This window comes from Elgaria multicarinata, chromosome 4 (assembly GCF_023053635.1).
Source record: "Elgaria multicarinata webbii isolate HBS135686 ecotype San Diego chromosome 4, rElgMul1.1.pri, whole genome shotgun sequence".
Lineage (NCBI taxonomy): Eukaryota > Metazoa > Chordata > Lepidosauria > Squamata > Anguidae > Elgaria > Elgaria multicarinata.
In genome coordinates, this window is record NC_086174.1 from 111,332,827 (window position 1) to 111,355,590 (window position 22,764).

Consider the following 22,764-nt stretch of genomic DNA (forward strand, 5'->3'; position numbering starts at 1 on the left):
TCCCATGTAAAAAGTTCACAGAAGAACTGAACCGACAGTAAGAGCAATTTTATTAAACTTTGCAAAATTCCATTTGAAGACAGCTCACATTTCAACATTCAAAATCCTTAATTGCTGCTTGCTTATGAAAACTGAAGTTCCAGTAATAAAGATGAAAATGTAAACCAACATGCTATTGAGTTCAGTAGAAAAATGTAGTTTCCACAGGCATAGCATGTTCAGTAATGATTCTATAGAAAACGGTTAGAATGTAGTGATATAACAAATAGGTGACTCAAGAGTGGTCTTAAACAGACCTACAGTTATCGTAGTTATTTTAGCAGCCAACAGGTTTTTTTTCCAGTTCAACTTCCTACAATACTAAATAGAACTATCAAATTTAATATCTTTTTAGATTTTTTAAAATTCGGATTTGTTTTTGGCATCCAAAGACACTTAAAAATGGAGTCAAATAACATTGACTTTTGCAGTCTAAGAGCCAATAAACCCACCAACTATACATAACTGTGCTTAAATCTCAGTTCTGAAATTATCAGGTACCCAAAATAAGAAAAATAGAAAAAAGTAAAAACAAACATTTAAAAAAAATATTGCACAGCCACATTACCTAGAAAGTAAAGTTGATGTTAAAAAAGCTCTTCACATGGATGATATAAATTATCTTCCATATAAAAAAGTATAAATATCTCTTAAAATACAGCGGCAGCTATAGTTTAATATCACACATTATTTTATTCATCTGTTAATGAGGTAATAACCAGGTTTGTTACAATGTTTTTATTTCTATTGGAAATATTTTAGGGCAGCAACCAGAAAAAACTTTTCCAAAAATATGTCTGAATCCAGAACAGCAATGTGTGCAGCTCTTCCAATGAGAGAATCAGCTGTGTTTGGCAATACACAATGTACATTATAACGAACCAAATTGCATTCCTTATTTTGAAGTACAGGCAGAAGAAGATTCTGGATCATTTCAGCATATATTGGACCTATATATTAAAACAAGGAAGATACATTATTGATTTTATTAAAACCTTCATAATCCTTCTTTCCATCAAGCAACCCTCAAAGTAGCTAACAGTAATTTAAAGACATCAGTTTAAAACAAACAATAAACAGAAAAATATAGCCACAAAAAGCAAAAATCTCTTCCCCCCCCCCCAAACAACAGATATGGCAACCAGTTAGTTTAGCCTGAAGATCTGTTGGGGGGAAAACCAAGTTTTGGACATCTGACAGAATGAAAGCAGATGGGGCCAACAGGATCTCTAGGGTGGGCATTCCACTACTTCTCCCCTGGGCAAAAAAGAATTTGGCCTCGATCACAGCGGAGTACATATAGGGGACATTCAACATACAGGCAGATTGGCTAAGTAGAGAGAAAGTGGACCAGGGTGAGGGTTAGGGCTATTTTGACCCCTAACCCAACACTGGGGTCTCCTAATCATAGACTTATTTGCCACAAGAGAAAACTCAATGGTACAACTATTTATTAGATTGTAAGCCTATGCGGCAGGGTCTTGCTATTTACTGTGTAATCTGTACAGCACCATGTACATTGATGGTGCTATATAAATAAATAATAATAATAATAATAATATTTCTGCTCCGCTATCAGGATCATCATGTGGCTGTGATGGATATTCAGTATAACCAATGGGTCTCTTATATGCTTTTCCACCAATTCCCTTGATTGCAAGAATGCTATTCAAATTCAGGCTTCTAGAAGTAGAGAAGTTAATGATCACTCCAGGAGGCCCCAGTTTTCAGACCTGATGAGCCTTAGTGTTTCCCCTTCTTGGAGACTCCCAGGAAGACCAGATCTAATCTTCCAGAGGACATCCCTCCATCTGAATGGCGAGTGGCTCCAACTCTACACATGGAGCTTGAGAGGGAACAACTCCTAAATAATGCCTGTCACACAAGGTATAATCCTTGCATCATGAAGTTGTCAACATCTAAGACATATGAGAGGACCTGGAGGGTGTTCCGTTGGTGGTGCAAGTGACTCAGGCTGACTTAGATGTGATCGCAGATGCAGGAAGAGAAGGGAAACCCTGTGAGGGAGTGAAAAAACAAGCCGAAGGCAGGGGCGGAACCAAGAATAATCTTGCAAAATATTATTTGTATAAAAAAGGGTTTAATGAAGGTGCCTACACGTTTCGGACAAAAAACGTCCTTCCTCAGGGCTTATTTGACAAAGTTTTTGCAGATGTCTATGATTTCATTGAGCAGACATCTGCAAAAACCTTGTTGAATAAGCCCTGAGGAAAGACTTTGTCCGAAATGTGTAGGCACCTTCATTAAACCCTTTTTTATACAAATAATATTTTGCAAGATTATCCTTGGTTCCGTCCCTGCCTTCGGCTTGTTAGATGTGATCGCCCCTGCCTTCTACAGAAGTGAGAGTCCACCTTTTCCTCCCTGCTCCACACCTCGCAGAGCAGAACACCACTTCATAGTAAGACCAACTTTCCATTTTTCATATTTAAATGGCCTGGGCCAGGCTGTTTGTGCACTGGACTTCTGTACATGGTTTCTATTCTGCAGATTGGTTAAAGATTGGGCCCCAAATCTGAAAAGACCGAGGACCCCTGCTCTAGAGTGACATTCTTCATATGTCAACAGGAGTTTTCGCATCAGGATTGTATGCTTTGGGCATAAGCCCCAAGATAACCGGAAAATTCTCTCTAATGTTGTCTTAAGGATAAACGCTTAGGTTACCTCACAGATGTCTACATTTTAACTATTACCTGTCTGTTTATCCTTCAAAGCTGTTTTACACATTTCAATGCGAGCAGAATGATAAGGGACGTAACGATCTTGCAGAGATCCTACTAATACTATGTTTTTGAAATATTGAAGACCTGTGAAAAGACAATGGTAAAGATAAAACAACAACTATATGTGTGTGTGTATCTTTATCTATCTCATAATACACGTACATTTTACAAACGTGATGATTTTTTGTTGACCAAAAAAGATTACTTGCGTATGAGTAGTAGAGAAGATACTGGCTGGGGCATGGTGGTAGTTGCAGGACTTTTTTCTGTCTAAACATGTACAGGATTGCACCCTCAGAGAATAATCCTAAGGGACTGACCCTAAAGAGAAGGGTTCCAGGATCATAACCCTCCACCTATCCTTAAGCTCTGGCAGGCAGGTGAGGAGAAAGGCGCTCACTCCTGCTTTTTAACATTTTTTGCTAGATGGGCCTCTCAGACTTTCCATGGGAAGGGAAAAGAAAGGATCTTGGATACTGTGGGCCCAAGGCCTCTCCTTCCCCCTCCCTCTCACAGTCCCATCCCCATTTCACCCTCCCAACTCTTTTCTAAGGTCACAACCTCAGAAGGAGAAGCCACCGCAGGGGGATGGAGGTGGAGGATGCAAAATGTGCACTCAGATTTTCCTCCCTGAGATCGTAGCTATGTCTATGGCCTTGGGAAGGGAAATCCGCAGCATCCTATGGACCAAAAGATTGCTCTGCTGGGGCGTAAAGACTGGGATCCACGCAGCCCCTCCTATGGCTGAGCAGAAAGTACTTCTCTGCATGGGGGCGGCAGGGGGTGAGGAGAGGGAATTACATCCTTCTGGCAGCAGCCCTTTCCACTTTATAGGACCCTGCTCTAAAGGGTTAGCATAGAGGGATTCTGTGGGAACAGGGAACTGAAAAGCCTATGTGAAGGAGCAGACCACTGTCCTTTTTGACAAAACTATTACTGGTCTCCAGCTTATGAGATAAAGTTAAGTGAAAAGCTCCTCTGAATCTTGGATTTATCAGGCAACACATGCTAAGTAGAGACAAAGAAATATTAAACTGATTATACATATTAATGATAAAATCTAATGCACACATAATTCAGGAAAGACAAATTAAAATTGAAACAGATAAAAAGGTCAAGGACAATCAATTTATGGAAAAATGGTAAAGCTAGGCTCCTTGAAGCTTTCCCTGAGCAAAATCTGAGTTGCAAGGAAAAGGCAGAAATGCGTTTTCACAATCATTGTAGTCCTTTGCTTTATGAAGGCAAGCACACAACTTTACTGCATACATATACAGAGCTTGTTTATAGGAAATGTGTTCACAAGATTACATTCCAGCCAAGAAATAAATTCAAAATTCATCAGTTCTGTTCTCTGCCTTATAAAGAAGCTAAGAGCTACAGGGAGAGTCATATAATTTCTGGTATTGTTGTTGTTGTTGTCATTATTTCTAATGCTTAAGCCAAGGGCAAGGGCGGAACCAAGGAATCTTCTACAATAATATTGTTAGTAAAAAGTTTATTACTCTGTACAGCACCATGTACATTGATGGTGCTATATAAATAAATAAATAAATAAATAAATAAATAAATAATAATAATAATAATAATAATAATAATAATAATAAAGTGCCAGGTGCCTGCGCATTTCGAACACGGTTGCTTTCTTCCTCAAGGCTTTATAACATTAGTGCAGTTGTCTGCAGAAGCAGAAGCTTCTGCAGACAACTGCACTAACATTATAAAGCCCTGAGGAAGAACGCAACCGTGTTCGAAATGCGCAGGCACCTGGCACTTTAATAAACTTTTTACTAACAATATTATTGTAGAAGATTCCTTGGTTCCGCCCTTGCCCTTGGCTTACTTTTTACTCCCCTACGGGGTTTTCCTTCTTTTCACACTTGTTATTTCTATGCAACAGTCATTTGCATGCCTCAGTGAAACCTGGCATTGATTGCACAAGGTACCATTTTAAACCCAATTAGCCATTACTATCTTAAGACTTAAAACAACTGCATGGGGCTTAACACCACCCCCGTTCCCATCCCGCAAACCTTTTTATTTAACATTTAGCCTGAGAAAGTATTCTGTGAGAAATATTGTTTTGTTGTCACCATAATTTTGTTCAAATGTTCCAACATGGGCTACATGTTTTTGATGAACTCCTCCAGGATCTAACATAAAACAGTTGTTGTAAATATATGAACTTCCTTCTACTTTAGTATGTACACTTTCCATCAATACCCTTTTAAAAGATCAATATCACATGTTGCCTGATTAATAAAAGACTTATGTAAACTCCTTAGAATACCTGCTAGAATTGAAATAACTGACTGAATTGGTATAGAATTAAACCACCTTTATGTTCATGGAATAGCCGAGGTGCTTTATGACAACACACTGGTATATAAATGAAACCACATGATTCATTAAAAGGAGCATAATGTGTTAAAGATGTTGATACTGCTTACCTGCCTTTCTACTAAGTTTGTACAAGAAGGTTTGCCGGGGGTCTGAATGATCTCGACAGGTCAATTGCAACAAAGACCCTGACTTTTTCCACTTCTGCATAAACCACAGACCTATATTTTAATGTACAGCACATGTGAGTACACAACAGAATCGTAAAAATATTTACTCTAATACTTAATGTGATGTGTCACCAGTAACCAATCCTCCAATTGATGTTCACATCATAAGAAAGTTCTATGCATTTCTCCATCCCTATTCTCTTATCTCAAGTACACATACTAAAATAATGAGCACACATATCAAATGAACATCAAAAGCCAAAAATGTCTTTCCAGGTGAGTAATATGTTTATTACAATTTAAAATGCCCCAAAGCAAGGCCAATCATAATTGCCATTCGTGGGATTGTCAGGTAGCTCACTCTCTTATTATGTTATGAAAGCAGATTTAAATAATTTTGTTCTGCTAGGAACTGCTCCTTAGTATTTGTATATTTCTCTATACTGCTACTCTTTGTTGTTTACATATGCGTTTACTGATTTTTTAAAATGTTATTTTAACACTTAATGTATGTTTATTGAAGCACAAGCAACCCACATTGGGGGCATCAGCTGGAATGTGATATATAAATTTTATAAATAAAAACATACAGTTCCTGCTTTTGAACTGCAAATTATATTGGCTCCCTCAATTATCTCACAATACAATGTTCAATTTTGCGTAGATTGTATATTGTTTAATGCTTCATATATTTTTTTAGAATTTTCACTAAGTGAGACATTCTTATCAGTAAGCTTACTATGAAGCATTTAAAATAATAGTGCAAACATCCACCTTTGAACTTTTGGAAAACTGTATTTTTTTAAAAAAGGCTGAACGAACACAACTGTTCTCAGGTTTATGAAAAGCCCTGTGTTTTAGAACAAAATGCTAGGTGGGTTATACCTACCCTCTATGCAAGTAGAAAGATTAGTATATCTTCAGATGGGAAGATATTGCGTATTCCTGTCTACTCTGTCCAGAAATAGAATTTCAACTCAGAGGTCTTCAAACTCAGAGGTCTTCAACTGTCTGGTTAAGAGTTATGGATTGTCTGTTTAGAGCATTTCAAGTTATGGAGGGATACTTTTGATGGGCATGTCAGAACACTTATTTTTTCATATTTCCTTAATGGAATGAAATAGTTCTTCAGATCCCCAAACTCAAATTACGGTGCAATCCTATCTGGATTATTATTATTATTATTATTATTATTATTATTATTTATTTATATAGCACCATCAATGTACATGGTGCTGTACAGAGTAAAACAGTAAATAGCAAGACCCTGCTGCATAGGCTTACAATCTAATAAAATCATAGTAAAACAATAAGGAGGGGAAGAGAATGCAAACCCGTCAGCCTCCAAACTCAAGACTGATAAGCACCCTTTGCAGAGAGGGAGGAGCACAAAGGCAATTGGTTCCTCTGCATTTCTCACGCCCTGCATTTTTGCTAGGCAGACGTTTTTGCCTGTTTTGTTAGGACTCTGTGGAGGAGAGAAGGCTGGGAAGGGTTGGGGATAGCTTGTATCCTTGCTTCCCCCACCACGGAACCGACCCCTTTCCCTCCTTTCCAAGGTCGCTTTTGCTGCGAGGGGAGGGGGTGGGGAGCTCAGACTCCTGGGTCCGAGGTCAAAGCACTATCTCCAACCTTGGATCCAGGAATCTGAACTATTCTATGCCCCCCCTCCCAGATGCTGTCTAGGGGCCATAGGACTGCCCTTCCCAGAAATTTAATACTTCCTGAAAATAATGTCTGTTCATTCTAAGATTCTTTGTACAGCCCTTTGTAGGTCACCAAACAAAGTTCAGCACTAAAGTGATAAAAAGTGGTGACATCTAAAACTTATTGCAAAGTTTTCTGTCCAACTCTCTTTTTGCTCCTGAACATCCATCTGTATTGTGGGAGGTCCAGTACACATGGGCTTCCCCATTCATTTTCAATAAAGAGAGGCAGGTCCAAATATACCCAATTAAATATCTATCACACAATGGGCCTGTTCAGACAACACACTAAGCCATGGTTCGGTGGTTAACCCTTTTGCAGCAAATGGTTAGTGAGTTGTGTAGCCACCATGGTTAGGAATGGTTCACACAACATGCTAAGCCAAAGTGTTTAACTTAAAAAGCTTCACTACCGTGGCTTAGCTCATTATCTGAACAGGGTCAAAAGATTGCTTGAACTTCCAACATAAACTCGAAAAACATTTTTTTTACCTGTATTAACAAGAGCACTGCTGTTGTAGAGTGTACCAAGATGAGGTCCAGACAGAGACAGAAAGGTATAAAGTTTGCCGAGGTAAAATTTAAACCTGGGTCTTGTAAGTACTGAACGGATTATCAAGTTGCCTAATGAATGCCCAATAAAACTGAACAAAACAGAAAAACAGACATTTTGGAAAACTGCTTTTGAAAAGGTTTGCAAATGAAAACTGGTGCATTATCTTAGCTTTATAAAACAGACATATACATAGTAATAAATAGCATGCATTTCCTTCAGTGCCTATAAATGATCATGCACAAAGTAGTATAGAAGGACTTTCAAAACACTTAAGATGGTTCCTATCAACTTCAGGATTGTGTGAATTACTTTAACCAAAGGCAAATGAAAACAAAAAGTTTTTAAAGCCCAACTGAAGGAAAATTGGAAAGTAGCCAACTGAACTTCTCTTGGGAGTTCCATAAACACAGGTCCATTGAAAAAAGGTGTACCTGCCATCCTAACTGAGGTTACTGGTGAGCCTGTGAACAGGCCAATCTTATAGCCTGGGAAGGTTCATACAGGTGCAGGCAGTCCTTCAAACAACATGGTTCCAAACCATTCAGGGCTTTAGAGGTCAATACTGGCACTTTAAATTGGGACTTGAAGCACATAGTGAACCAATACAGCCAACATAGAATTAGCATAATATGCTCTGAACACCGATTCCTCACAAGCATCTGGGCATCTCTACCAACTGAAACTTCTGAACTGTCCTTTAAGGCAGCCCCTTGTAGAGTGTGTGCTGATAGTGTAGTCTAAATGTAATCAGGACATTACGTCCTTCTTGAGATGACCTGACCTCACCACAGATTTATATAATGGCATTGTAGAATGTATAGCTTTATTTTCAATTCATATCTTAGAAACTGTGATTTCTATTTGACATAATTCTTGAAATGCACTGCAAAAACAGTGTATTGAATGCAGGCATTCCCCAACATCTTCTGCAGTGAAGACTGGTACACAGAAGTGATTCAGCTTCCCATTTTGGGGGCCTCTGCTAGCTATTGCTGGCAGGACACTACCCATGGAGCTTTCAATGGGTGGAACAAAGCCCCCTGGAACAGACAGAGCCAGTCTCCCTCTCCAACAGAGCTCCTCGTCACTGGTGGAAGAGCACCTCTGCCCAGCCCAAACCATCCAGTGAGCTACCTCCAGGAGTTAGGATGGTACTCTAAACCATTATGATGATTTTTCTTAACCTTTATTTTTAAAGATGTGAATCAAATCCATTATGAAGCTGCTGACAAGTGCAGCTTCCCAATATGTGAAGTCAATATGTGCTTGATCGTCACATGTGACACACGATTTCCTACACCCATGATCAAGAAACATAATCTGCAAATCAGCTGGTAGAAGACATAGCCTAGTAGTTTCTTTTAAGTTTGTGCTTGACTCAGAGGGAAGTGTCCAATGTGATGCTTACACCTCCCCTGCTGATTCTTTACTGCCCCACCTATTCCACTGCATAAGTGGTTCCCTGCCAAGCAGAACCCATCGCATACACAAGGGAGATTTTAGTGTTTCCTGGGGAAGCCACCCAAACAAGTAGAAATACTAATTCTGGAAGATGCGAGCTCTGCCAACCTGCCTCCTTCCAGAAATGAGCATTTCCACCCATTTTGGGTTGCCCTGGAAGAGCTACATTGCTGTTGTACAAGGGGATGGTCGGAACAGAATCCGTGTGACAGAAGAGAATCCGTGTGACAGGAAAGAATAAGGGTTCTATAGGGTTCTGCATAGAAACTCAAAGATTATGGCTACATTGCTTGTTCTAGTGAGACTAATCAAAACATAATACAATGGTTACCTGATTTTTGAAATTGTTAGGTTGTAAATTTGAATATATTGTATTATTTCATCCAAAAGGCGATCTGTCATCGAATCAAAATCAGCAAATGTATCATTCTGTGAGGGGGGAAAAAGTCAAGTGTTTCTAAACAAACATTTATTTTTATGATAAAAATAACTTCTTAATAATCAGCATTGGCAACATTGTTCTAATCCATCAGACAATAGTAGTAATCCCATGGCAGAAAGAACTTTTAGGGGAAGAAATGTACAATGCTTCTTTATTCTTAAAGCAGATAGTTTGCTTTCAAATGCCTCAGAACTACAACTAATTTACAAATGCATAACTGTAAAATGCCATTTGCTTAAGAAGGATAAGACATGGCTTTGTTTTCAAGACACAGTGAAAATATCTTAGAATAGGGGGTGGGGAACCTCTGACCTGCAGGCCTGATCCAGGTTGTGGCTCAAATTCATCCAGCCCATAGCCAGATTTTTCAGAAGTTTGGATGGGCAGAAGTGTTGGGTGACGCTGCCTTAAGGTTCTCCATGGGTGGAGCGGAAAGGTGCTTCCTTTGCCTCTGCTGAGCAGTTGAGAGCTCTGACTGCACCACAGGAACAGATACAAGCCTCACTGTTGCTCTCCAGTTGAGAATCAGCTCTGAGTTGGAGAGGGATGGTGGAGGCTTGTCTCTGGGCCTGCTGGTGCGGTGTGCACGGGAAGCTCCGATCGCCTGGCAGAGATAGAGAAAGCCGGCATGCCTCCGCAGCCACTCACTGGCTCTAAGCTGGAGGTGGACTGAACGTGATGAAGAAGGGGATTTGTTATAACTTATTACACTTCTATATACTGTGCAGATCCACGCTGGTGTACAGATTCACATTAGATTTGCCTTACTTGCTTCATTTGCATTAGTTATTTGTAAGATGCTTTCAGTCTTTAAGAGAAGCAGGGTAAAAGGTTTACAATAAATCTAACTATGAGGATAATAAAACAATATGTACCTCTGATTAAAATGAAAATACTATCTCACATCACAATTTGTCACAGAACCCATTTCCCAAAAATTATTACGCCCAGAGTAACAAGTCCTATAATCATATGCTGCACAAAAATAATCAGTGTTACTACAGCACAATCCTTTGCATGCTTACTCAAAAGTAAGTTCCACTGTGTTCAATAAGACTTACTACTTGGTAAGTGTGCACAGAACCACAGCCTTTGTTGCAAGGTCACTTCAAAGTAAAAGAGTTTAGTAATTAGACATAACTTAGTCCCATAGTTGATGGTATCATAATTAATTAAATCAATCATTAAAAAAACAATCTTTCCAGTAGTTGCAAATACCTGATTTCTTTCAGACATTAAAAAATCTATACGACTTCCTGGAAGGCCAAGTTCAATGTAAGTCTTTACTAATCTTAAGTCTGCACTGTTACCTAAAATAAAGAGACAAAGATCAAGTTTCAGAAAGGCTTACTTTCAGAAAATAAAACATGCTGAAGTTAAATATTTATTCCAAGCACTGTAGAAATGCTATATGCATTATCTTGGATTCAGACTCACTGTAAGATCAACATTCTATTAACTACAAAATAAAATAAAAAATTTGCTTCCAAATATGGGAGAATCAAGTAGACAATTAATATTTTGAAAGAAGTTTCTTCCCTAGTACTCAAGTGTTGAAATATGTGTATACACTATTCTGAACAGCTGGGTTCTGAGTGATTTAGGGTGTAACTGACTATAATGGAGGGTAAAGCAGGAAATGATACTCAAGGTTGTTAGGATATAGCATTTTGTGGTTTTGGTTTATGTATATTTTATTGTTGTAAGCCACTATGTTTCTTTTTGGGGGAAATGTGTTGTTGTTTTCTTTAAACAAACAAAAATATTTTTTCCAAGTCTGTGGTAAAAGTTAGTAGTAAAAGTTATCTGCACAGATCTGGAAGTAAAAATATGTTATAATGTAAAACAGGAATGATAACCCACTCTCTTATGATTCTTTTTTCCAGTTAGAAAAAAATCCTATCTATTACTAATAATTGTAAAATGGAAAAGGTTTATAATTATAAATACCTACTACATGGGTGTAACTTCATGCATGTGATGAACTCTGATGAAAGTTTATGCCAATAGGGAACCTGTGGCCCTTCAGATATTGTTGCACTACAACTCCCATCACTTTTGACCACTGGCCACGTTGGCTGAAACTGATGGGACTGCTGTTTAAAAATATTTGGAGTGCTGCAGGTTCCCCAACCTGGCATATGCCATAACCATTGAAGGTGCTACTACACTTTTTCTTGTTTCATAGACTGTGGCATACAAGGCATATTAAGAATATCAACATTAAAAGCAGTTTCTCATTCATCCTAAATGTATAATCCCACGAGGCTTGAATTACATTTTGTGGCAATGGCTTTTCACAAATAGTGGGGTACATATGCAGTTAGTTGTCCTGTCCCTGGACCTACCAAGCTATGGGTAGTATTCATTAAAGACTGTGCGCCTCCGGGCTGCTCCACCAGACCCCAATTTGCATGTGGCCCCTGCCACACGCCTGTTTTTGAAAAGGATAAAACCTGCCCTTCCAGAAACCAGTGTTTTCGTTCACGTTGGTACCCTCGGAAGCGTTATATCGCAGCCACGTGCAGGCCTGTTTGTTTTATACTTTGAATGGTTTTAGTTTTTGTGTTTTAGCTTTGGTTATTAGGCAGTATAAAAATGCAATAAATAAATAAATCATGACTTGATCTATTTTTTTCCCTTCTAATCCATGATCAGCTGCCACAGCGTACCATCTAGGCCATGCACACAGACTATGAGATGTATTCCATCTTCTGCACTTTCCTCCTCTTCTGTGCTGAAATATGGTACTGAAGATGCCAGGCTGTGAACATCACTATACATAAATCCAGGGAGCTGAAGTTGTTTAAGTTCCTCTTTAGCTTGAATGAATCTGAAACAAACAGATTTTATTTCACTCAATTTGGTAACTAGGATTCACCTCTTTCAATGTAAGAGCGAAGAGGCTGAAGGTAGTGCCTTGAGTACCACTTCTATAGACTCCTCTGGTAAAATAAGAACTGGGAATGAAGATACTCTAAAGCAGGGATGGGCAACTTGTGGCCCTTCAGGTGTTTTTCCCTACAACTCCCATGATCCCTCACCATTGACTATGCTTACTAGGTCTGTTGGGAGTCGTAGGCCAAAATACAGGTTGACCACCACTGCGCTAAAGGAACCATTTCCAGATCATTTTGAAAGATAAAAACGTAATACTAGAAGTCTTGAAAACATTCTGTGATATAATAGCTAGACCAGCCTTCCCCAACTTGGTACCTTTCAGATGCATGCATATGTATACACCCCGTGTGTGTATGTATGTGTGTGTGTGTGTGAGTGTGTGAGTGACCCGCTGGGTCCTGTACCACTGCTGCCATATTCCCAGCAATTTTACTGGGAAACAAGGTGTGCACATAACATGTGCCTTGTTGCCCAGCGGAATTGTGCTCCCTCAGCCCACTAAACAGCTGTTTGGTAGGCTAGACGGAGTGTGGTTCTGCAGAAATCCTCGAGCGCAGAGGATCAATTCTATTGGGAATCCAGCCATGCAGACACTTCCCCCAGCAGCCCACAGTGAGTTCTGGATGATGGGAACAACGTGTCCCCCCCAACCTACTGAAGTTGCCCACCCGATTTAGAAAGTGCTCAAGGTTTTCATTTTAGCAGCATCCTGGCTCTTTTTACTAAATGGGTAAACTCCAATTTAAATTATCTCTCCCACTCCTCAGAGGTGGTTGAGCCATGATCCTTATGCACAAACATTACAGCTTTTGCATATCTTACTGAGGAAATAATTTGGAATACCAGTTCTAGCAAAGTGAAGAAAGTAGTAACAAACAAACAAGAAGTCTATGTATATATTCCCTCTAAACTGGGCTCTAAAAACAACTGTTTAAAATCATGTCACTTACGCCAGCATTTGAGGTTTGGGGGAGTATTCATACCAGGGGACAGATGAAGCTGTACTGCAGGACACACTGCAGGGCTGCTTGAGAACTGCATTAGATTTGTCCTTTGAAGACCATAACACACTACATGAATATCCTTTCAATGTAGAGGGGAAAACCAAACTACCTGGACTACACAGTGGAGTCATATTTGTCACATCCCCAAAAAGGTCACTAGTAATTATTTCTGTTCTCAAAGCTGTCTCACTGATTAACCGCAAACTCTCATCAGAATCATTTGTAGCACCATATAAATTATTATCATCTGCTTCCTCAAAATAACCATTTTCAACCATGTCTTGCTCTTGCTCATCATCATCCTCTGTTGAAACAGAACAGATTGTTCCCCTTTGGGGGCTAACAGTATTGCTATTGTCAGCAGAATATATATTGGAAATATCTGCACAGCTTTGATAGCCAAAGTAGTTTTCCACAAGTCCTTGCTTCAGCATATCAGTACTTCCCTCTGATGAGAGGATACTCAAACTTGTGAGATTTTCACTTTTTGTAGTTGACAATTTATCCGCCATTTGTTTTTCCTCTGATTCACTAAAACTTCCTTCACTTGGCTTCTTTACATCCCCCTCAGCATAAGTAGATACTGAACCTGATACAACACAGGACTCCCCTAGATAAACAACTTCTGAAGGAATTTCAGTTGCTTTTTCTATAGTATGCAAGTCTTTCTTCAGTCTTTGGGAATCTTTACAAACTGTGCCAATGTTCAATAGTGGATTGTAAGATACATCTGTAGATGTATCTTCATCTGAAAGTAGTTGTAAAGGACCTTTTATAGCTGAGGGCAAGGACGGCAGAAACATAGTTTCATTGTCTGACTGTTCCGAACATACTACACACTGTTCTGGTAAAACCTTTGTTTCTTCATTGTCATCACATTTTGTCAAGTCAATTGCTCCGAGGTCTAATACAGTTTTGCTGTCACTTAACTGGCATTCAGGCACAACAGATATCTTTGAGTTTTCATCAGGGGACAGATCATCGTCAGAAGGGAGAGAGTTTATCGATGTCAGAGAGGATTGTATTTCACTGACAGCACTTGTACTCTCAGTACAGTGAGTCTCTACTGGGTTTTTAATATTGTAGTCTGGTTTTAACAAAAGCTGAGGAAGTATTCTTTCACTGCTGCATGCACTTTGGCCCTGAGGTGTTTCAAAAGCCACATCTGTACTTAGGTGCATTGCAAAAGAACTTGGTTCACTTTCTACACCAGAATCTGAAAACCGAGATGATGCGTAGGTAACACTAACATCAGGCAACTTAAGTATGTCTCCACTTAAAACTCCAACAGGAGTTTCTTTTGATGGCAGTGTGGACTGGTTAGCTGTGACCTTTGCCAAGGAATCTTCAGTATGTTGGAAGTCTGCTTCTTGCACAATGTCCTTTTCAAGCAGTTGTTCCTCTTCCTCTGATTTTGGTCTCTTTTCAGACTCTGAACTTTTAACAGTGGCTTCCTGTAAGTTCTCTCCAGATGCTCCACTTCGTAAAACGTCTGTCCGTGATCCAATACGAACAAACACTTTCTCTCCCCCATAAATATTCTTACAATATGGTTTAACTTCTATTTTTGTAACTCCTGATGAACCAGTACGATCTTCAACAGTACTTCTGGGCATCAAACAGCTTTCCCAATGAGTACCCCCAACGCCTGTTGGTGCAATATCAGATTTACCAAAAATGATTGAATTTGAACATTGAGAGATGACAGGGCTACACTGGCTTTCCTCATTCCCTTCCAGTTTGGTAATTCTTTGTTCAGTTCTAGATGGTAAATCTCTAAATTCTTTTTGACTGATCTGTCGTATGAAATTCTTTGCATCGCAAGTATGCCCACCAGCTGTAGAATCCAGCCCTTCCTTCTGGTTACCTGAAGGCATGCCTTCAAAGCATTTAGAGATGTCCTCCAGCGCTGTACTTTTCAAGCATTTGTAGCCTACCAAGACTACAGAGTCCTTAGAATTTTGTTTTACTATTTTTTTGGGATGTTCAGGTTTCATTGTTTTCATCAATTTGGTAACCTTAACTTTGGATTTGTTTGCATCTTCACATTTTCCTTTTGCAGACTTTGTGAACTGCTTTTCACTTTCTGACTGCCAAGTATGGGAGGGAAGTAAAGCTTTATTTTTCAACTCCGGGCTCGAAAAGCCAGCCATAAAATTTTCTTCGGTATCTTGTTTATCTGGTTTCTTAGATTCAGACTTCTGATGAGCTGTCGACCAGGGTACATCCATCTCTTTAATTTAAAAGAAAAGAAAAAAGAGAGGAGAAAACATTTTAAAACAAGATAATGTAACTGATTAATACCAATAATATTTACTACATTACAAATGTTTGGATTTAAAATATGACATAGAAAAGCATGTAGTTCAAGATCATTAATTTATCTCTAAGAACCGAGGAAACTGTCCTATAGTGAGTCAGACCTTTGCTCCATCTAGCACACTATTGTCTACAATAAATATAGTCAACTATCCAGGTTTTCAGACAGGAGATTTTCCCCAGCTCCACCTGGAGAGGCAAAGGACTGAACCCGGGAACTTTTGCATACAAAGCACATGGTCTACCACTAAGCTATGGCCATTCCACAATTTTTCTGCATCCAAGAAATAAAGCAGATAAACGCATAAATATTAATTAGTATTTAGATAGACTGAGTTCTAAAGGAGCATGTGGCAGAGTTTTCATATGCACAGTAAGTTTGGAGGCCTCCCTCCCAACTGCAATACCATGTGCTACCTCACAAGCTGCTCCCAATCCTTAGGAGAAGCTGCCAATGTAGCATAAGGACTTGTGCAGAGGGGAGGCTTCAATGCACACATCTTTAAATTCTGATCCCAGTTAATTTTAAGAACATTGCAAAATAGAAACTTTTACTGCATTCCACTAAGGCAAAACCCAACAAGCCCTGATTTACCTTCAGTGACAGAATCTAGATACCGATCTTCGAAGATTATAGGCAAGGAGTTCAGATCTCCATCTAATTCACTGCATTCAATTGGGAGAGGTGGAAGAGAACTACAGAAGGAGGTGCTTTTTATTGCAGTTGACATCTGAAGGTAACTCTGGGCACTGAAAGATACCATCGTATGTCAAAATAGTTGTAAAAAGTAATACATGCACAATAAACGACACTTATTTGTAGCCATGTACTATTAAGGAACACTAGTCAAAATCCAATATTCTGCAGGCTTATGGTGTTAGTTTTGAAAATTATACTCAATATAACTGTCAAATTTAGTTAAAATCTATATGCATCACCAGAAAAAATAACAGTTTAGAACTGTGCCTCTCATGCACATGTAGAGCAGTCAATGTGTAGTAAAAACTAAGGAGAGGTGGATATATAGGAGGCAGTAAACAGAGCAAAGAAATTGAGGTTAAGATCCATGGAGACAGTAAAGGATCTGGTTAACATAAAAATATCCTTTCCCTGACCAACGCAAATCTCCAACACTTGAACAATCACCCTCCTTAGAGTTTGTAAACATTGCCTTCAATCTTTTGAGCTATTGGATAAATAGCTATGATCCCCTTGGCCATTCAGTGATATGAACTGAAGATGCCTAATGTAGTTACGTCTATGGAACAAAGCAATTCATCTGGCCATGAAAGACATCTCACACCCATGTTTGGAGTAAGTGTTCTTTACAAATTATCTGTTTTACATACAACCATAATTATGTAATTAGCCATGTTCCCATAGTAAAAAGCGGACCTCCCTATGGTGGTAGACAGCTGATGGAGGAGTCCAGTGCGCCTTTGCAACTCCCTCCAAATAAGTACAGTGATTGGTGTAGGAGACAGAGCACCAAGTCATCAGTATTGTGCTCCCCAATATCTTTTGTTAATTATCAATGCTAGAATATTATCTATTTCTAGTGGTATGATTTCCTGGAGTCCCTCTTACAAGGATTTTTAAATGACACAGTGGTCTCATGCACGTGCTTCCCTGCTGTTTTGTTTTTATATGGTTACCCTTAGGCTGAGGACACTGCTATGTGAAGTGTATTTTGTTTTGCCTTAGTTACCTAAGGAGAGGCTTGAATATTTATTTGCTTGTCTTAAGAGAGTTTTTCAATATGGCAATGTTCGAGAAGTCTTGATATATAGCATAGGCACAATGGGTTGCATCCAATGTTGCCCTTCTGTTCACAAAAGGCTTTGATCCAATGGAGACTTCTGTGAATGGAATGGAGAGGGTAGTGATTTTTGCCAATTCTCCTTTCTCCTGCAGCTCCCGTATGCTGCTTCCCACACTGTTCTAGAGGGTCCTCCAAACTTTGAAAGCAGATTATGGGGGATGCAGGAGGCCATAGAAAAAAGGAAGAACAGGCAAAAATGAGCCTCCTTTCCTGTTCCATTCACAGAAGTCTCCACTGGACCAAAGAGCCTTCTGTGAATGGAAGTACTGCATTGAATTCACCCCAATATTAATAATGGAAGATTTTACACATATATCTTTGCTGCAAAAGGGTTAGCCGCCTAACCAAGGCTTAGCATGTTGTCTGAACAGACCCACCACAGGTTATGCTCCGTCATGATTTTTAATTAGTTAATTTTAAAATAAATTAGGAAGCTTAATGAATTCTGGCTTAATATTTTCTATTTAAAGCTACTTACTGTAGTTCTTGATATGCAAGGGCTGCTTCCCTTGGATGTTCAAGACAAAAAAATGCTTCAGAAAATCTATGCACCTAAAATGTTTTAAGATAATAATACAAAGTTAACAATGAAGGAATTTTTGTTTTGTTTTCTAAAAAACACATAATAGCACAACTATATCATTATGCCTGAGTAATAAATAATGAAATATGTTCAGTAAACATAAAAACCCTAGACATATAACACTATCATGAAATAGTGACTTTAGGTGGGTCAAAGTCTTCTAGCAAAGCTTTTAACAAGTACTTAGTCCCATCCCCACCCCGCTACACACACACATTTTGGACAATTAATGAGGGAACATTATATTGCAATCTGGTGGCAAAATTACACACTGAATTTTGGGTTATGTCCCATTTCTCCAGATCCCAAATGTATATACATATAACAAGGCAACATTAAAAAAGGTCATTGCTGTCTTAGACTCAAAAGTTCACACATCCTACTGAATGACTTACACATATATCTTTGCTGCAAAAGGGTTAGCCGCCTAACCAAGGCTTAGCATGTTGTCTGAACAGACCCACCACAGACCCACATAATTAAAAGCTAATTATGCCATAACGTTGTTAGTTTTGACTACATTTCCCAATGTCATTGGTCCTTGTGTTCACAGATTCTTCCTCAGCACATTCTAAGAATATATTTAGAGGTCTTATTATGTCTGCAATCTTTACCTTAAGACAGTCATCACTATAACATTAACATGGCCATCACAAACCCATGTGTCTACATCTCCAATGGCCCTCCTACACAGCAACACTTTCCAAGGGATTATTTCCCAGTTCCTAGTCTCCTGCTCAAAAAACCCTGTTTTCCATAAAAGCACTAGAACCAATATCAGTCAGTGAAACCACTCTAAATGTCTTGCTTAGGTACTTTGCCAAATTTGTACCAATTTACACCGAAAGAGACCTAGTGTTAAGACCTAAATTTAACACCTAGCTTTAGAACACAGCTTTACTGCAACAGAACTAGGATGACACACTTCTTTCCTAAAAGTTGCATCAGGACAGGTTGAATACATACACGCATCGTATGATGTTCTTGTGCCAGCAATGCAGTGACATCCTCTTGAAAGTTAATGGCCTCGAGAAATTGTCCCCACAAAGCCATCAAAAGTGAACAAAGCTGCGCAAGATTCATATTTATAAGTTCTGCCAGTTCATCAGGATTTTCCATTTTCTGCACCAACAGAGAAAACAAATACATTTGTATTTCTAAAAGTAGGCTGAAAGTATGAAGCAAGCAGTAATTTAAGATTAGGAGGAAAATACCTTTATTTCTTCACAAAGTTCTGACAGGCGTGCTTCTACATCTACATCTATGTTATCTGAAAAGATTAGAGTGTATATAAAATTAATATTGAGAACTTCTAAATTACATTTTATAAATTGCAGAGCAAGACATCATTCAATCAGCTCAATTTCAAAAAATAAAGATGTATGTTGTTTTGATATTTCTTAAACACCAAGGTCAATACGAAATCTATTAAATTTCTAAAAGAAGTTAAAGAGATTGTAGTTAAGGTCAGGACTGTTCTGTTTCTGTATTCAAATTCCCATTGCTATATTTATTCCTATGCTGTTTTGAATGCAATCTGTATTCTATAGAAAGTATATGAACACAGATCCCCCCTTACACTTCTCTTCATCATATATTTTAGGAAAACCTGAAAAAAAGAAACACAGCACAATGCACCAAAATGAAACTAAGATCTTAAGGTTGAACACAAGTAAAGTGGGGATCTAACTCACCATGTAACTCCTCATTTGAGAAACAAATTCAGAGGCGTTTGCATTTAAAATCTGAAGACTTTGCTTTTTTAAAAAATGCCAAAATACAGGGGCAGGGGAGTAGGGAGTATAAGAAGAGGACTAATAGAGGGGTTTTCCTATACATAGGCTTGGATTCTATGTACCCATGAGAATTCCTTTCACAGGATGGTCCCACTGGCAGAATCAAGGAAGGTAAAGGAGATTTTTGCTGATTCTCTTTCCCCTGTCAATCTACTCCAAACAGTTAGAGGACTCTCTGGGACCACGTGGGCAGTGATGCTAGGTGCTGCAGGGGGAACTGGTGAAAGTCACCTCTCCCTACCTACCACCAGCAGCCTCCACTGGATTGGAGTCCCACAGGATATCTATGTACATCAGAGGAAGGAAATTTGGGGGGGGGGTCCAGGAGCAACTTTCAACCTCCACCCCATGGGCTACTCTTGTGCCATCGCACCACTGAATTTAGTGGCAGCATAAACAATTGTTTTCAAGGTTTATTTTCAAACTATATCTGTTTCACCCTTCTGTAGCAATCTGCCCCCAAAATTAAGTATTTAGCACTAAAAGTCACGTCACGTTTTTCCGCACGTATTTTTCCACCTAGAAATAAAATATACCTAAAATACATCTTAAATAGGACAACTGTTAGTTAGAACTATTTTGGATACAAGGGTGGAATGGGAAGCATTTACCTTCTGCAAAGAATTTGGAAGAAGCTTTCAAGATTGAGCTGATAAGGTTCACAGTTGAAAATATGGAACATTTGCACACACACAAAATATAGAAAATAATGCAACAAAAAGTTAACATAAGCTATTCTTGAGACATTTCCTATTGAATAGCTTTCCAACTACTTGAATTGTTCTAGTAATTTTTTTGCATTTAAAAGCAAAAACTTAAAAGATGAGTTAGAACTGAAAGTTGGTCCCAAAAGCAACTATGTGATGGGCAAGATTCGACACGATGTAATCAGCCATCTACTTGCACAATAAACTTTTCTCTACTGTCCCCCTCCCCACTGCAGCCCCCGTGACTTCGCCAAGTCTGCTCTGGGGAGGGCACAGAGGGGAGGGGGGAATTCATTCCACTAACAGATGCCAGTCTTTTGACGAGCACACACCACCGGATCCAACCCATTACATTTTCTTTTAAGCTGTTCAGTATTGGGAAAGCTCATGTTATGGGAGCCTGAAGTGAGATTCCAGCATGGACAGAAGAACATTAACATCCACCTTACATTTTCCCTAAATGCTACATTCAGTTATCCTGGCGAAGATACAAAGAGCTACTTAGGTTCAACTAAGAGCTTGCATGCATCCAATGGTTCTCCATCAGGAGACTCTTTCTGTCAGCAGGGAAGCTTTGGATCTAACTCAATTACACTTTTTCTTTTAAAGTGCTGACCACTATACCATATCAAAACTGTTTTTGAAAGCCTTCAATCTTCTTGTTTTTAAATTTTGTTTTGTAAGTCATTTTGTGTGGTTCAAGTTTTGAACTAGCAAAGCAGAATGTAAGTATTTGAATAATAAAGTAACAGCTTGACATTAAGACAGGGAAAAGGGGTGTCTGTTATTTGAGAAAAAAATGTCTAAAATTCCCTGGGCTCCCACACTAATTGTACAGTTCTCTGAATACTAATATTTTTCCTCTGATGAACCAGGAAATTATGCTGTGAATTAGTGCATGCTTTTAAGTATTCATAACAAATTTGCAAAGAGTCGCATCTTCTGCAGTAGAACTGTTAACAGCAGAGAATTTTTGGGAATGGGATGATATATATAGAAGGCTGTCAACTACAGATGTAAAGGCCTGGGGGGAAAAATGAAAATTTTGGAGAAAAGAACCTTTTGTCCCTGCCCTCTCCTGCTAAATTGAATAATCTGGATTGTGAAATATTTTCTTTTAGAATGATGAGTAAAATGCTTAAGACAACGTAGGGTCTGGCCCAGAATTTGCCTGACTGATGCTTTGGATTGGAGAGAGGGGCTGTGTGGGGAAAACAGAAAGAGTTGGAGGGAGGGGTTCCATTGGTGCCTCTAGTAATCCCTCTGCTCACAAGGAGAATTCAACCCATGAAATACAATCATATTCAGAGTCAGGTTGTTGGACTTCTATAACTCATTTTGGGGAGAAATGTTTCTTTTTGTATTTAAGATAATCAACAGTAGTTACCAATGCATCTTGCTAGTTTAAAGAGTTCAGAATTTACAGGCGGGCTACTGTTGTTCAGAAAGATAATGGCAATATATGAGTTCTCATCAATAGCCACGTAAGAAATAGGGCAGAGGGACAATGGGGCTCCAAATGTTTTCTCCCAAATGGTAAAAAGATAATGGGTTGGATCCTAGCATGCCCTTCTGTAAATGGAAGGGCTCCTTCTGTTCCTGGAAGGAATTCCAACCCAGTGGAAGCTCCCACGGAAAGGGGCAGGGAGAAGACAATTTTCACTGAGTCCCCCTCCCCTCTTTCATGCTGTTCTAGAGGGTCTCCCATTCCTCAAGCACAGCTTTTCAGGAGGCTGCAATGGAAAGGAGGTATCAGCAAAAGTCAACTCCCCCCTTCCCTCCAGTGGGGCATCCGGTAAGCAGAACTCCACTCATGGCAAATCTGGATCCAACCCATTGAACATTAGTGTTCAGAGTTAAGTCTATATTATTTTACCCCATGACTTTGCAGTAATAATTTGTTGTGCTTTGTAATAATTTGCATTTGTAATGTCATGCTTCGAAATAATTTCTGGTTTATAACATGAGACAAAAAAGAAACAGAGGCTGAACTACTAGCGAAATGAGCTCATTTCATCAATGTTGCATGGTCAGAAAGAGCTGTACAAAGCTTTAATTTAATGTATTCATTAAAGTTATGAACCCTCTTACACTAGAGCTGGATAGCAACTTAAGCTCTTTGCTCTTGCTTAACCATGAAATAAAGGTATTATTTTTTTTACAAACAACAAAA

At 39.0% G+C, this 22,764-nt stretch overlaps 1 protein-coding gene across 2 annotated transcripts in view; it reads right to left on the bottom strand.

Moving 5' to 3' along the window:
- FAM135A (family with sequence similarity 135 member A) overlaps positions 1 to 22,764 on the bottom strand; it is a 59,820-nt gene continuing 37,056 nt past the window's right edge. For both annotated transcript variants that reach the window (XM_063125006.1, XM_063125005.1), the window contains exons 11-22: positions 19,303 to 19,358; positions 19,055 to 19,210; positions 17,984 to 18,057; positions 16,278 to 16,432; positions 13,310 to 15,596; positions 12,131 to 12,291; positions 10,677 to 10,768; positions 9,348 to 9,445; positions 7,492 to 7,643; positions 5,234 to 5,344; positions 2,754 to 2,867; positions 1 to 989 (exon numbers count right to left, since the gene is read on the bottom strand). In XM_063125006.1, the coding sequence (XP_062981076.1) occupies positions 784 to 989; positions 2,754 to 2,867; positions 5,234 to 5,344; positions 7,492 to 7,643; positions 9,348 to 9,445; positions 10,677 to 10,768; positions 12,131 to 12,291; positions 13,310 to 15,596; positions 16,278 to 16,432; positions 17,984 to 18,057; positions 19,055 to 19,210; positions 19,303 to 19,358 (3,662 nt within the window). In that variant the 3' untranslated portion in view covers positions 1 to 783. The remainder of the gene's footprint in view (positions 990 to 2,753; positions 2,868 to 5,233; positions 5,345 to 7,491; positions 7,644 to 9,347; positions 9,446 to 10,676; positions 10,769 to 12,130; positions 12,292 to 13,309; positions 15,597 to 16,277; positions 16,433 to 17,983; positions 18,058 to 19,054; positions 19,211 to 19,302; positions 19,359 to 22,764) is intronic.